At 50.2% G+C, this 16,261-nt stretch overlaps 1 protein-coding gene across 1 annotated transcript in view; it reads left to right on the top strand.

The window, feature by feature from the left end:
- The first annotated feature begins 478 nt into the window (after positions 1 to 478).
- LOC133355122 (A-kinase anchor protein 13-like) overlaps positions 479 to 16,261 on the top strand; it is a 141,463-nt gene continuing 125,680 nt past the window's right edge. Inside the window, exon 1 of the mRNA XM_061572433.1 lies at positions 479 to 561. Within this exon, the coding sequence (XP_061428417.1) occupies positions 479 to 561 (83 nt within the window). The remainder of the gene's footprint in view (positions 562 to 16,261) is intronic.

Here is a 16,261-nt window from a genome sequence, read left to right as displayed (position 1 = left end):
AGTCATGTTTGCATAGACCACAATAACTCTGATAATGTATGCACTGTCCTGTGCATACATTATCAGAGTTATTGTGGTCTATGCAAACATGACTCCTTGTAAAAAAAGGTGTCAGTTTTGTTGCCAGATAAAAGGGTAAATAAAACAATTATATTTTTTACTGGCAGATGAGGTTCCAATGGTGTAAATGCTTACCCGAGCTCTCATACTCTGATGGTGCATTGTCTTTGAGTTGTGCGCCTTTTGGCGTCATCTGGTCCAACACCATGTGAGACTCGGCTCTAAGGAAAGCTGTCTCGGGTGTGGACCAATCAACTTCAAGGACAGTGCATATATTATCAGAGTTGTGTTTTTTGTTTGCATTATGGCTGCAGGTATTGTGGTCTATGCAAACATGACTCCTTGTAAAAAAGGTGTCAGTTTTGTTGCCAGGTAAAAGGGTAAAAAACCAATGATCAAGTTGTTTCATCTCCTGTAGATGCCACTGCGTTGTCGTCGTCAGCCACCCGCCATCAGTCAAACGCTGCGTCGTCTCCATCAGCCGCGAAAGAAGAAAGTTTGGTAACGTCAATGCCAAGCGGATGGGGGGGGGGGAGTCAGTAAACTGCGAATCCGTAGCCGCGCGTGGCCCTTTAAAGACTGTCCACGCGGCGTGATGTATCAAGCACCCACCGTCTCTTATTCGCCACGTGCAATGTGGCTCTTGAAATACTGAGCGGGGTTTTTTTTAGTTTGTTTAACGATTATATATATTTTTTAAATACATCCTCTTGTCATCTCGGTTGCAGATGCCCCCGTGCGCTGTGCAGACCATCGTCACTGTCGATTCGTATGCGATGGATGTAAAGTACCTGTGGTGTGTTGACGCTGCCAGCGATCCTTGTGGAAGCGAATCGCTCCATGAAATGTATCGATGCGTTGTCGTCATCGGTCATCCATCATCCAATCATCATCAATCAAACACGATCGATCATCAAACCCTCGCCATCATCATTAAGCTGAGAGCTGTTCATGACCCACAATGCAATGGACAAGCAACACCCAATTTCACTTTTAAACATGAATTTGTTAATTCGGCAGCAATACCTTTTTTTCATTATTGAAGGGTTTGCCTGTTACCCACTCGCTACAATTAGTGTGACTTTATACGCCTATTTAAAAAAACTGATCGGAACGTTTTTCTTTTTTATGTGATTCTCATCAGGCCCCGTGCTTTGTTTAAGGCAGTCCTTAACTCTTACTAACTCTCTCTCTCTCTGGCCCTCTCTATGTGCTATGAAGAAGGGCCATTACCCGAAACGTCGTCTATGACATATATTTACTTTATAGAGGCCACGGTGTTTATTATTTTGACTAACGTGTTAAATTGTTTTTTTTTTCTTCGTGACGATAGCGTGCGTCAACATCCACACGCACACACAAGATCCCCCATATAGCCTTAACAGACTGTAGGGGCAAGTGCTGTTAGCGAGCACCTATGAAGGCCGCTAACGGTACACGAGGGGGTGTGTGGCCAGCACCACGCCCGACCGCCTTTGTCTCCCTAGTGGCGATGTTTACGCACCGCACCAGGTACTCATTTGAGGTTGAGTCGACCTAGGTGGAGGCCCAGGACCGGTTCAGATAATCGTCACTGGTGTTGGCCGTGAGCGGGAATCGAACCCGGGTCGCGGGGTTCATAGCGGAGCGCGCTAACCGCTCCTCCCTAACACACACACGCGCACACGCACGCACACACTCCATTAACATCATCATCAACAAAGCCGTCGTCAGTAAACAACATCGCTGGAAAACCTCGTCAAGGGCCAAGCATTGTGCTGCCCCTTTGTCAAGTACATAAACAGGACATAGGTGACGGTGAGTTCACCGCGCGGTGAGAACAATGGCGAGAGGCGTGAACAATGGCGCAGCGGGAACAATAGGCAGTGCCGCTCGGGGGCGGGGTCGCGCGCACGCGCGTGCAGTGTTCACGCGCGTGCCTATTTGTAGAACAATGGGGCCCGCGCTCAAACAATGCACAGAGGAAATAAGGACAACCCGGTCTCAGCTCTGTTGCGCACAAGACACAGACAAAGGTCCCCCGTATAGCCTGTTACAGAACGTTGGGGCAAGTGCTGTTCGCCAATACCTATGAAGGCCTGAACGGTACGCGAGAGGGTGGGTGGTCGAGCATCACGCCCGGCCGAACTTTGTCTCCGCAGTGACGATGTTTACGCACCGCGCCAGGTACCCATTTGAGGCTGAGTCCACCTAGGGGAGACCCAGGAACCGATTCAAATAATCGTCACTGGCGTTGGTGGCCGGGAGCGGGATTCGAACTCGGGTGGCCGGGTTCGTGGCGTAGCGCGCTAACCGCTCCACCACCGCTCCCCACATTGTGTACGTACACACACACACACACGTGTGCGCACGCGCGTGTGTGCACGTGTGTGTGTGTGTACACACGAGTGGGGAGCGGTAGTGTAGTGGTGAAGCGCACTGCGCTACGAATTCGGCAAACAAAATTTTAATCAGTCACTACCACACCAGTGACGGAGATATGAAGCGGTGTTTGGTCTCCCCTAGGTCGACTCAGCCTTAAGTGTCCATCTGGTGCGGTGCGTAAAACATCAGCACCGGGGATGGGGGGGAGATAAAGGTGGTCGGGAGTGGTATTATTTACTTCTCCCGCTCGCCCCCCTCGTGTGCTATGTTGGCCTTCATACGTAGTGACTAACGGCACTTGCCCCAATAGTCTGTCTGGCTCTATGGGGGACCTTTGTCTTTGCCACTGGAGGATCTGTCCGGCTCTATGGGGTGTTGGCCGAGTGTGAGCGTGCTCCGGGTTGTGGTTCAGCAAACACTCGGAGTGTTTCTCCCTCTCGGCGCGAGCGTGCCCCATGTTGTGGTTCAGCAAACACTCGGAGTGTTTCTCCCTCTCGGCGCGAGCGTGCTCCGGGTTGTGGTTCAGCAAACACTCGGAGTGTTTCTCCCTCTCGGCGCGAGCGTGTCCCGTGTTGTAGTTCAGCAAACACTCGGAGTGTTTCTCCCTCTCGGCGCGAGCGTGCTCCGGGTTGTGGTTCCGCGACCCCTCGGAGTGTCTCTGTCTCTCTGCGCGCGCCTTGGGATTTCGCACTAAAAGGCTGAACACGCCCTGCGGAAAGACAGAATTAACCTCGTATTGTGCGCGCTTATAATCGTGATATAATAATAATACGAGTAATAAAAACAAGTTACGAAACTAAATTGTCTATATATATCAGGGACATTTATGAAAAATGTGCCCTGCCCATTGTGTTATGGTGAGCAGCGCACCGAGCAGTGATAAATGGGTTCAAGCACAATTAGCTGATGGGCAGTTCGTGTGGTTCTAGATTTGAAGCTTTCGTGGTGGTGTAAAGTCTGGGTGCTTCCACCTCCTTTTAAAATGTTTGGCCAGCGTGGAAGAGTAGGCCGAATACACCTCGCTATAAACTCCCTCGAGCGGAGGGACCTTCCGCTGGCAGTGGCGTGAGCGAGAAGTTGCAGGGCCGCGCCTTCATCTTCATACTGTATGGACTCATGCATCCCTCCCCACCGCTCTCGATCGACAGCCAGGGTCACCCAGGGTCACCCAGGGTCACCCAGGGTCACCCAGGGTCACCCAGGGTCAGTGGAGATCCCCACCCCATTGAGGACCCTAAGCAGACATTTGATTTGGCCGCTCGACGCGGCTACACAATTTGATTGTATGGCACTCGTTTGACCTGTTAATAGCCCCACACATAATTAACTTTTATTCTAATACAGTAGTGCTATGACATTTTTTTATTTTTATATTATCACGAGCTGTACTACCCGGCTTCGCCCGGGACTTGGATCCACCACGCCCGGCCGCCTTTGTCTCCCCAGTGGCGATGTTCACACGCCACACCAGTTACTCGTTTGAGGCTGAGTCGACCTAGGGGAGGCCCAGGAGCGGTTCAAATAATCGTCACCGGTGGTGGCCGTGAGCGGGAATCGAACTCGGGTCGCCGGGTTCGTAGCGCAGCGCGCTAACCACTACACTACGATGCGTTACGCTGCCACATGCGCGGGTCACGTGACAGATGTGACATCACAGCTCACTTGCCGTGCAAAAAATATATGAATTATTGAGCTCCCCCCCCCCCCCAAAAAAAACTAAATAAAGTGGATTTTTATAACTTTTGCATGGTGTACAGTCTGGAAAGTACCCACATGGCAAATTTCCAGTTTGTTGCATGTCGGGAAAGTACGCTAAACATTTTGAACAGACACACATATTCACAACTTTGCCTTTCATACATATATGGAGATTATTATTATCATTCGGATCTCAGTTCGAGCTGAGTTTTGGTGCATCTCTGGGTTTTTTTTCGTTACTAAAGATGAGGGAGCCGCCTTGAGCTACTTGGGAGCCCGTGTTTTTACTTGGCTTTCTTTATGGCGAGCGCCACCACTGGCCACGGAAACGGTTGTCACGGAGGGCTCAGATGATGTCCCCTGGGTGGTGTCTCACGTTGGCTCACGGTGGCTGTGCCAGAGACTACGAACCAAACCCACGCAAGGCCTGCCTGGGTTTAAACTATGTGGCCTGTTCTGTGTCTGTCTCTCTCTTTCTTTCTTTCAAAGAGGGTTCATGATGGCTGTGTCAGATCTCCTCACCCAACACTGCTGAGATTCTAAGCGTGAGTCCACGGTCTCTGGGTGTCTTACTCTTTGGTTTTTTCGGTAAAGTCACTTAGGTAAAAAATAAAATAAATTAAAACAACTAAATTAAGACACACTTCAGCGGTTGTGATTTCGCTACGTTGTTCCCACCTGAAGAAGGCCGCTTGTGTTGCGCCCGAAACGTCGTGATTTAATTGAGTTGTTTTCATTTATTTCATTTAATTTTTTACCCACGTCACTTTACCGAAAAAACCAAAGTTGAATCCTTGCAGTCACGAAAGCTTCAAATCTAGAATCTGAGTGTCTTGTCTGTGTGTGAGAGGCTTCATAATGGCTGTGTCAGATATCCAAAGCCAACGCCGTTGAGATGCTCGTGTTAGGTCCACGTTCTCTAAGTGCCTGTCCTTTGAGGTGTCGTTAAATCCGCCCCCACCCGACACAGCCAATTAATAAGGGTTGTCACGTAAACGTGTCAATTCGTTCCTAGTACAGCACACCGGTGTGTTGGAGAGCCAAGCCACAACATTTACAATCTGAGTACGACGTTTCGCCAGTAATTACAACTAGCTTCATCAGGCGACAGCCACAACATTTACACGTGCCTTTGCTTACACGTGGTTTGGTTCTCCAACACAGCGGTTAGTGCTGTACTAGGAACGAATTGGCACCTTCTGTTAACGTGACAAACCTTACTAATTGGCTATTTCGGGTGGCGGCGGGTTTAACGACACATTTATATATTTACGCGATCTAACCCCCCCCCCCCCCCACCCAAACAAACCGTTATGGATGATAATGTTCGCGAAAGCCGACTGCGTGTTAAACTGTCTTAGAGGATCTAATGAGGACTGTGGTCAAAACTGCTCGAAGCTTGGGTTCGAGCCCTGGGGTTGAGCGTGTTTTTCCCGTGAGAGCGCTCGAGACGCTAACTCGGAGCGGCAGACGAACGCTGGGCCGAGTCCAAGCGCCAGGCGCCTCTTCGTGGCACCGCCTTCCATGGAGCGCCGTCGGCTGAAGTTGCGGTGCGAAGGGCGTCTAGCATCACGCGTGCGTTCACAAACAAAAAACACCAAAGGACGTAATTATATAATATATATTGGGGGGGACACATCCACCCCCCCAATCCCCCCCCCCCAATATTCAAATATGCTCAAAATGTCCCTCCCCAATATATTGGTATAAAAATAAATAATTGATATGCTATGTCAATAAAAAGAACAATTTGATAAACCTTGGCCACAATATCTGGACTTGTCTACATATAAATCAATGCATAGATTGCTGTTTATATGATTGTGGTTATACTTTATTAATCCCTAATCTCTGCCATTACATACAATAAATCAAGAAATGTGAAAAAAGTAAAAACAGAGCAATTTAATACAATACACTATTAGACATGATTGTCAAAAATAAATAAAAAGTCCATCCCATGTATTAGTGAATTTTTTTTTATTTTAGGCAGGAAATTAGTAAAAAAAATTATATATTTTCCTGGGTTGGGACCCCCAGACACCCTGGAAGATTTGATCCCCCCCAATGTTGACTCCATGGCTACGGCCTTGACACACACACCAGGCTCTCTCAAGTACGGCGACTTCGGCGGTGTCATCCCGCCGTCGACGATGAATGTACAAAGCACGCGCTGCGAAACGGAACGAGGCCGCGTGCGACACCGGCACTGGGGGAGACAAAGGCGGCCGGGGTGATGCTCCTCGCAAAGCGTCTCCTTGGGAGATGTTCCCACCCCGATAGGCGGTCGCGAGCAGCGCCTTGCACAACCCGACGACCCGAGTTCGATTCCCATTCACGGCCAACACCGGCGACGATTATCTAAAATCATTTGCTGGGTCTCGGCGGCTAGGTCTACTCGGCCTCAAACGAGTGCCTCGGGAACGGTGTGTATACGTCGGCACGAGGGAGACAAAGGCGGCCGGGCGTGGTCCTGGCCACAGCACACGCGTGACATCAGTTGCTGCCAAGACTTATACGGAGGTGGGGGGGGGCTTCCCCTTTGTGTGCAGAATTGATGGCACCGTTCTCATTGAGCCTGCTCAGTGCTGAGCGCTGTTGAAGTTGGAGGTTTTTTACGGTGGCATTTACAAACATCGTGCCAAATCAACCCCTGCCCCCCCAAAAAAAGGCGTGACCCCCCCTCAATAAAAGAGTCGCACCCCTCTCGCTAATTCTTCTCGACAGGAGCCTCCTCTGTTGCACTGAGCGCTTCCAGAGATAGAGGACTCAGAGAGAGAGGACTCAGAGAGAGAGAGAGGACTCAGAGAGAGAGAGAGAGGAGGAGGAGGGGGGACTCAGAGAGAGAGGACTCAGAGACAGAGGGCGACTCAAGGGCATGAGGAGGAACCAGAGCTGAGCCGGGAGACAGCAGCAGCCACGCGGTGGCGTCAAATTCAACCCCCCCCCATCCTCCTCCACATCCAAGCCCTGCAGTCCTCTACATATTAAGGTGTTCTCGGCCAATTAAAGGGTGTTCACATGTGGGCGAAAAGCGGAGCACCTGGACAACACCCGCGCGTGCGAGGGGGCAACACTGTATCCCATGCAGAAGGAACAGATGGAGTCTCCTATTGATTACCACCTTCTGATGAGTCAGCGTCGGGGTATTTGGTAGAGTTAGGAGAAGAGTGAGTTGAGTGCGAGTGGTGGGACGAGTGGTGGGGCGAGAGAGGGCGAGCGGTGGGACGAGTGGTGGGGCGAGTGGTGGAGCTAGAGAGGGCGAGTGGTGGGACGAGTGGTGGGGCTAGAGAGGGCGAGTGGTGGGGCTAGAGAGGGCGAGTGGTGGGACGAGTGGTGGGGCTAGAGAGGGCGAGTGGTGGGGCGAGAGAGGGCGAGTGGTGGGGCGAGTGGTGGGGCTAGAGAGGACGAGCGGTGGGACGAGTGGTGGGGCGAGTGGTGGGACGAGTGGTGGGGCTAGAGAGGGCGAGTGGTGGGGCGAGTGGTGGGGCGAGAGAGGGCGAGCGGTGGGACGAGTGGTGGGGCTAGAGAGGGCGAGTGGTGGGACGAGTGGTGGGGCTAGAGAGGGCGAGTGGTGGGGCGAGTGGTGGGGCGAGTGGTGGGACGAGTGGTGGGGCTAAAGAGGGCGAGTGGTGGGGCGAGAGAGAGCGAGTGGTGGGGCGAGTGGTGGGGCTAGAGAGGACGAGCGGTGGGACGAGTGGTGGGGCGAGTGGTGGGACGAGTGGTGGGGCTAGAGAGGGCGAGTGGTGAGGCGAGAGAGGACGAGTGGTGGGACGAGTGGTGGGGCTAGAGAGGGCGAGTGGTGGGGCGAGAGAGGGCGAGTGGTGGGGCGAGTGGTGGGGCTAGAGAGGACGAGCGGTGGGACGAGTGGTGGGGCGAGTGGTGGGGCTAGAGAGGACGAGCAGTGGGACGAGTGGTGGGGCTAGAGAGGGCGAGCGGTGGGACGAGTGGTGGGGCTCGTTGGCAGGCTGTGTGCCCGCGTGACGCACGCCGAGTGGAGCGAGAGGACAAAGCGTGTCCCATGGTGCACTCTCTCTCCTGCTGCCTGCATTCTCTCCGTGGACAGCAGCGGCAATTAATTTACCGCTTTATTTATTAAATTACTTTTACATCTCTCTTGTTTTTGTAACACACTCGTGCTGTGTGTGTTGTGTGTGATTTTAGAGGGTGGGTGTGTTTTTTGTGTCTTCGGGAGTGGTGTGTGTGTTTATGCAGTACACGTGCGTGTGTGTTTTTGTGTGTGTGTGTGTGTTTATGCAGTACGCGTGTGTGTGTTTTTGTGTGTGTTTATGCAGTACACGTGTGTGTGTTTTTGTGTGTGTGTGTGTTTTATGCAGTACGCGTGTGTGTTTATGTGTGTGTGGGGAGTGGTGGTGCAGCGGTCAGCGTGCTGCGCTACGAACCTGGCCACCCGAGTTCGATTCCCGCTCACGGCCAACACCTGTGACGATTATCTGAACCGGTCCTGGGGGCCTCCCCAAGGTCGACTCAGCCTCAAATGAGGACCTGGTGCGGTCTGTAAACATCGCCACTGGGGAGACAAATGCGGCCGGGCGTGGTGTTGACCACCCACCCCCTCGTGTGCCGTGCCGGCCTTCATCAGGTGCTCGCTAACAGCACTTGCCCCAACAGTATGTGATGTGTCTGTGATGTGTGTGTGTGTCTGTGATGTGTGTGTGTGTCTGTGATGTGTGTGTCTGTGATGTGTGTGTGTGTCTGTCTGTGTGTGTCTGTGATGTGTGTGTGTGTCTGTGATGTGTCTGTGATGTGCCTGGCAAACCCAAGTTGAATTCCTGGCCACGGCCCCACATTTGCTGGCGATGATCTGAACCTGTCCTGGGCCCCTCCCCTCGCTTCACTGGTCCCGGGGCGAGAACCTGATGCATAGTAACAACGACGACGACGCATACCACCACCACCACCATCGTCGTCGTCGTCGTCGTCATCACCATCATCACCAGCCATGATTCATCTACAGCTGGATGAAGGCCTCCCCTGAGTCGTCGCGAGCTCATTCCCGTGGCTCCATCTCCGTGGTGGATGGAGGGGAAAAACCTCTCGGACGCGTTCCTCCTCCCTTTTAGCTGCCAACTCCGTCGAGGAGTCTCACCCAGTGGGGGCATCCCCCCCCCCCCCCGGGCGATTGGTGCTGCTCCCCCCCCCTCTCTCTTCTCGCGCGACGTCACGATCTCGCGTCGTACGATCCACGTGCTCCTCCGTCTCCCACCGTCGCACAATCATCACAATCATCATCATCATAACAATCAGTGTATAGTAATGTATAGTGTAGTATATAGCAGTGTATTGTGTAGTGTATAGTAGTGTATAGTGTAGTGTACAATAGTGTATAGTAGTGCAGTGTATAGTGTCGTGTATAGTGTAGTGTATAGTGTAGTATATACTATATAGCAGTGTATTGTGTAATGTATAGTAGTGTATAGTGTAGTGTACAATAGTGTATAGTAGTGCAGTGTATAGTATAGTGTATAGTGTAGTGTATAGCAGTGTATAGTAGTGCAGTGTATAGTAGTGTATAGTGTAGTGTATAGCAGTGTATAGTAGTGTATAGTGTAGTGTATCTATATATATATATAAAATCGCAAATCTGTCTGTCTGTCTGTGTGTCGCCGGACCATACGCAGTTTCATTGGACGAAATGTGAGGGATTTGCGAGACGCGATTGGTCCGGCGGTTGCCCCTGGCAACGGGTAGCGACGCATTCGCTGCGGGATGGACGCCATTTTTGCGCACGCATTAACACGCGACTCTGAGGTAAATTCATCAAAGTTTCACGTCCTCTTCACTCCCCCCCCACACCAATGTGTGCTATTACTATTATAGGGTCGGTAGATAATAAAATTATAGCGATTAGACAGTATTATTGTAGCGCGGGGGGGGGGGGGTAATGGCCCCAGTACCCAGCCTCAGCCAGGTGGGCAATTTAGGCGAGGCCGGAGGCTCTGCACGGTACTAGGCCTCGACACCCCACCACACTATAGGCCGTACATATTACTGCACAGCGGCCGAGGAGATCGTGGCTGGGGGGGCAGGGGTAGCAGCCCATCTGTGTATATATGTAAGGTTATTAAGAAATATATTTCCACCCGGGCAACGCCGGGTACTTATGCTAGTAGCAGTGTATAGTAGTGCAGTGTATAGTAGTGTATAGTGTAGTGTATAGCAGTGTATAGTAGTGCAGTGTATAGTAGTGTATAGTGTATAGTGGCGCAGTGCATAAAAGTGCAGTGTATAGAAGCGTGTAGTGTATAGCAGTGTATTGTGTAGTGTATAGTGTAGTGTATAGTGTAGTGTATAGTAGTGTAGTGTATAGTTTTGCAGTGTATAGTATAATGTATAGTGTAGTGTATAGTAGTGTAGTGTATAGTGTAGTGTATAGTGTATAGTTTGGCAGTGTAAAGTGACATGAGGCTGTTACAGTTCAAGACCTTTGGTGACTGAAGCGCTTCTCAGCATCGACGCTGACAAGATAAACACGCGTCAAAGTCAATCACTTTCAAGTGCCCTCGCGTCAATCCATCTTCGATGGAGGCCTCCCCACACTGTTGGTCACGTGGAGTTGTTCAGCCATACTTCACCACTTTGGTCAATGTGGGTTGAAAACGTGGGGAGGGAATCAAAGCCACGTGGCCCGATTTGTAACGCGGTGCACCACGACTTTCCCGACACACACAAGACAAAGCTCCCCCGTATAGCCTTAAGAGACTGTGAGGGAAAGTGCTGTTAGCGAGTACCTATGAAGGCCGGCACGGCACACGATGGGGTGGGTGGCCAGCACTACGCCCGGCCGCCTTTGTCTCCCTCGTGGTGATGTTAACATGCCGCAACCAGGTACACATTTGAGGCTGAGTCGACCTATATACACACAGAAATAGCCTGACATTCAGGTAGCTATGCTGTTGGCTGAGTAAACAGACACAGATCACACATAGGTGACAGCTCACCCTGCATCATCGTGTTTTTATAAAAAAAAATACCAACGCATGTGTGTCTGTGTGTGTGTCTGTGCGTGAGTCTGTGTGTGTGTCTTTGTATGTCTGTGTGTGGGGGAGCGGTGGTGTAGCAGTTATCGCGCTGCGCTACGAACCTGGCGACCCGGGTTGATTCCCGCTCACTGCCAACACCAGCGACGATTATCTGAACCGGTCCTGGGGGCCTCCCCTAGGTCGACTCAGCCTCAAATGAGTACCTGGTGCGGCGTGTAAACATCGTTACTAGGGAGACAAAGGCGGCCGAGCATGGTGTTGCCCACCCACCCCCTCGTGTGCCGTGCCGGCTTTCATATGAGCCCACGAACAGCACTTACCCCTACAGTCTGTTCAGGCTATACGTGGATATTTGTCTTTGTGTGAAGACAGCACTTGTCCTTACAATCCGTATGACCATCCGGGGGACCTTTCTCTTTGTAACATATACTCCCCTCGTCACTACCCCTCCCCTGGCAATCCCCTTCTGTTGCCTCTGATGCTGCCGCAGCAACAGCAGCTGCCGCGGCTTGCTTGACCTGAACAAGATAATCCGAGATCATCGACCGGGGAGGGACAGCCTCCCCGTGGGCATCTCACAACGAACCCGGTGGGAACTTTGAATGAAGAAGTGTTGGGTCAGCAGGCGCGCAGGTGTCTAATCCCAATCCTTCATAAGACGCGATTTGATGTATTGTTCCACAATTCGATGTCACGTCACGAGTGAAAGATTCCACGCGGATCTTCTCGCAAGGGCAGTGCGAGAACGGCCCACGGAGCCGCCTCTGAATGTTGTAAAAAATAACCCGTAAAAACAGAGTTTTTCACTATAAATCCTTTATATGCGTGGCGGCTAGAGTCCTCTCGTCCTCTGGCTTGAGATGGCTGCCACCTATGGGTCAGATGATTGCCTGCCACCATTAAGCAATTGGTAATTAAATATAAAAAAATTCCTAAATGTTGAAAATTTAGGAAAAAAATTTTTCACGAAAATAAATTGTCACGCACAACGAGTCTGTGTGCAAAATGTCAGCTCGATTGGATCACGGGAAGTGGGTTAAAAAACGACCGAAAGATTTGCACGGTCGTAAGCGCGCAAGCAAGCAAGCCAGTGAACTTAATATAAAGGATTTAAAAAGTGGCCTCTGATGCTCATCGTAGAGTTCCTAACCGTGAACTCGCGGGCGAAGCGGCAAATCCACCACCAAACACCCACACATCCACCTAAATCATCTCAAGCCTCCCGCGAATCACGTGACGTACGGTGTCTAACTTGAAGGTGGCGTTCTCAGCACAATATGCTCCCCCGAGACTGAAATCTTTTACATGATCAGTTTTATTTGCCATCAAATAGAACATAAACTTTTCCCAAAGTTGATGTTCTCTCTGATGGCGATGTGGCGCAGTGGAGGCGTCTACGCTCACCGCTCTCTCCACGTCAGCTCAAGCCTTCCCGTGAATCACGTGACTTCTGTGAGTGGCCACCCCCACTCTGAGCCCCTCGCTCCGCCCCCTATGAGAACAGACGCCGCTCCATGCAGCAGCAGCAGCGTCGAGTCCCTGACGCAGCCTCTCCCTCCTCCACCCTCTCCTCGTCTCCTCTAACCCTGTGCTCCCGTTCCTCCACTCCGTCCCCATCCTCTTCATCTCGTCCCCTTTCTCCACGCAGTACATTCTCGACTCGACTGCCTCGTTGACGAAATGCTGCTGGGCATTTATGTTGTGCGTGTGCAGCAAAATACAAACAAAAACAATGCAACGTAAACGTGACTTGTCACACAGCTAGAACGCTACGGGAAAATTACTTGGTGGTAATCGTCACGTTGTGAGATTTGATCACAAAGTGTTCCATTAAGATAATTATATGACGGCCGTCCTCAAGGTACTATTTCGCAGGTACCGCGTCGCGACGGCCCCGATTGCCCTTTGTGGGGCCCACGTGTCATCTGTGTGTGTGTGCGCGTCTGTGTGTGTGCGTGAGAGTGCGGGCATGTGAGTCCTCCCTTTAATTAAATGAACGCCCGAGGGTTGACATCCTGGCCCACGGACGAAGATAGCGCCGCGAAAGCCACGTGTTTGACTTTTATGAAGAGAGAACAAAAATAGGAAATAATTAAACCAGGTGACGAGAATAAACGTGAGACGGGAAAGGGCGCGGCTCCCTCGTCGAGAAGCAGAAGTCCGACTATTGTAGTCGTCAGACCTGTCTAGCTGCTGCTCTAACCATTCACACGCCCTGTCCAGGGTTTGCCCAGATCTAGAAACTGCTGGTGGTAAGTAATAATAACAATACTACGACTGCAATGTACGTTCTTTCGCACCGCGCGTAGCCCAACCGTGATTAATTGGATGTGTCACAGTGATTGCTTTGGTTTACCACGCATGACTTTCGCGAACCAATGTCCATAATAAAGGTGACGACATCAGATTTCTTCACAAATCTGGCTGTCGCCTGATGATGCTCGTTGGAATTAGTGGCGAAACGTCGTACTCGAATTGAAAATGTCGTGGATTTACTCTCCAACGCACCGGTTAGTGCTGAACTAGTAACGAATTGGCACGTTTTGCTTACGTGACAAACCTTACTAATTAGCTGTGTCTCTGGTGGTGGCGGGTTTAACGACACATTTATATTTACGCGATCTGACCCAAAAAAAACTCTATTGTGAATGTTTTAATTTGTTAGATCTGCGTAACATCAACGCTGTAGGGTTTTGCGACACGTGCGGTCCTTTCGCATAGACAAACGGGAAAAGCAGACAGAACTGGCGCCGGCAATTTTTTCCCAAGCTCTGCGCTCCTACACCCAAGGGATGTTTTGGGCAACTCCACGGATGAGTGCTCTTCATGGGGCAGGAAACCGGAGCACCTGGAGAAAACCCGCGCGTGTAAGAGGGGTGTTAACAGTCAAACGCCGGACAGATGAACATTAACCAACTTCCGATTTGAAGCTTTCGTGACTGTAGGGATTCATCTTCTTGGTTCTTTCGGTAAAGTCACGTAGAATGGAAATAATAAAAATAAAACATAATGAACTAATTCTCTCGACGTTTCGGCCACAACGCAAGCAGCCGTCCTCAGGTGAAGAACAGGTCCGTCGATAAGACAGTCTGAATTCAGACTCTGTCTTATCGACGGACTCTGTCTTATCGACGGACCTGTTCTTCACCTGAGGACGGCTGCTTGCGTTGTGGCCGAAACGTCTTGAGAATTATTTTTATTATGTTTAATTTTCATTATTTTATCATTTCCATTCTACGTGACTTTACCGAAAGAACCAAGAAGATTAACCAACTTGCTGTACTGCCATCACACGCTGGCCGTGAGGCAGGGTGTGGATGGCGACCTCGATGCCTGTAGGCAGGGAGTATCACGAATGTGTGCGTGATCTTCCAGCCGTGGATAATATCAACGACCCACTCCCCATGCCATGTCGGTCATCTGGGTTCTCTGATCATACTTCACCATTTCGGTAAGCGTGCGTTGGTGATGGTCGCCATACTATGAACCACTTCTCAAACTGCTGTATACAAAAAGGTAAAAGACGCAGCCCCGCAATTTCTTACTCACGCCACTGCTGGCAAGAAGGGCTTCCACGAAAGGGAGCTCTAGAGGATATTTGGCCTACTATTCTTGGTTTTTTTCGGTAAAGTCACGTAGGTAAAAAAATAAAATTAATGAAAGTAAAATAAAAATCACGACGTTTCGGTGGCAACACAAGCTTCTGTCTTCAGGTGGAACAGTCACAGCACGATAGCTGTATCAAGTGAGAGAAATTCCAAGAAAACCGTATTTTTATATATACTGGTTGAGGGTGGGAGGAGCCAAGGTAGGCCCTACACCCAAGCTTCAAATCTAGAATTTGGCCTACTCTTCCGCATTGACCAGACGCATCACCTATTGTTACTGCGGGATGGAGAGAGGCGGGCTAGACAGATGGTGGATTTAACGATCGTGCCCCAGTGCTTCAACTCCTCCTTCGCCAGGAGATCAGTAGATGGAACGGGAGTTATCTGGACTCACAACGCACCTGGAAATGACGAAAACAGAAACCCAACCGAGACGGAAAAAAAATTAACCCGTAAAAACAAAGTTTTTCACTATAAATCCTTTATAAGCGTGGCATCGGTTTTATTTTATTATTCATTTCTGTTTTTCTTGAGTAAGAGTTTCATTTTTATCACATTGGTATTTTAAATAAAATATGAAAATAAATTCCCTAAAAAGTGGAAAATTTTGGGAAAAATTTTTTCACGAAAATAAATTGTCACGCACAACGAGTCTGTGTGCAAAATGTCAGCTCGATTGGATCACGGGAAGTGGGTTAAAAAAACGACCGAAAGATTTGCACGGTCGTAAGCGCGCAAGCAAGCAAGCAAGTGAACTTAATATAAAGGATTTAAAAATAGTGCAGGCCGGAAAACCCCAACAAAAATAGAGGAAAGTGTGACAGGCACTCGGCCTTTTTGCATTTTGCAATAAAACCCATCAGCATTTGCTGAAGCAGTGCATTGTGGTCGACACGCAACGAGGACCAGAATGCATTTGGATGAGAACTGCTGATGGTTTGTTTTGCTGAATGCACAAGGGCCGAGTGGGTCGCGTGCCCACGTGAGCGCACCGTGCCACCTGTGGCAGCCCAGGGAGGGGTCGCCCTCGCGATAAGGTCAACACACACACACCAGAAAGCCACAACACACACACACCATAAAACCACAACACACACACACACCAAAAATCACAACACACCACAAAACCACAACGCACACACACACACACACCATGAAGCCACAACACACACACCATGAAGCCACAACAACCACAACACACACACCATAAAGCCACAACACACACAACACAAAACCACAACACGCACACACACACCACAAAACCACAACACACACACACCATAAAGCCACAACAACCACAACACACACACCATGAAGCCAAAACACACACACACCATAAAATCACAACACACACCAGAAAACCACAACACCCATAACACTCACACTAGAAAACCACAACACCCAGAACTCACACACCAAAAAACCACAACACACACACCAAAAAGCCACAACACGCATAGCATAAAACGACAACACCCACAACATACCACAAAACTACAACACCCACAACACTTACACCAGAAAACC

The sequence above is a fragment of the Lethenteron reissneri genome, chromosome 50 (assembly GCF_015708825.2).
Source record: "Lethenteron reissneri isolate LAM-NWPU_2019-01 chromosome 50, ASM1570882v1, whole genome shotgun sequence".
NCBI lineage: Eukaryota > Metazoa > Chordata > Hyperoartia > Petromyzontiformes > Petromyzontidae > Lethenteron > Lethenteron reissneri.
The sequence above is the reverse complement of the archived record's forward strand: the minus strand, read 5'-3'. Positions and strand labels throughout refer to the sequence as shown.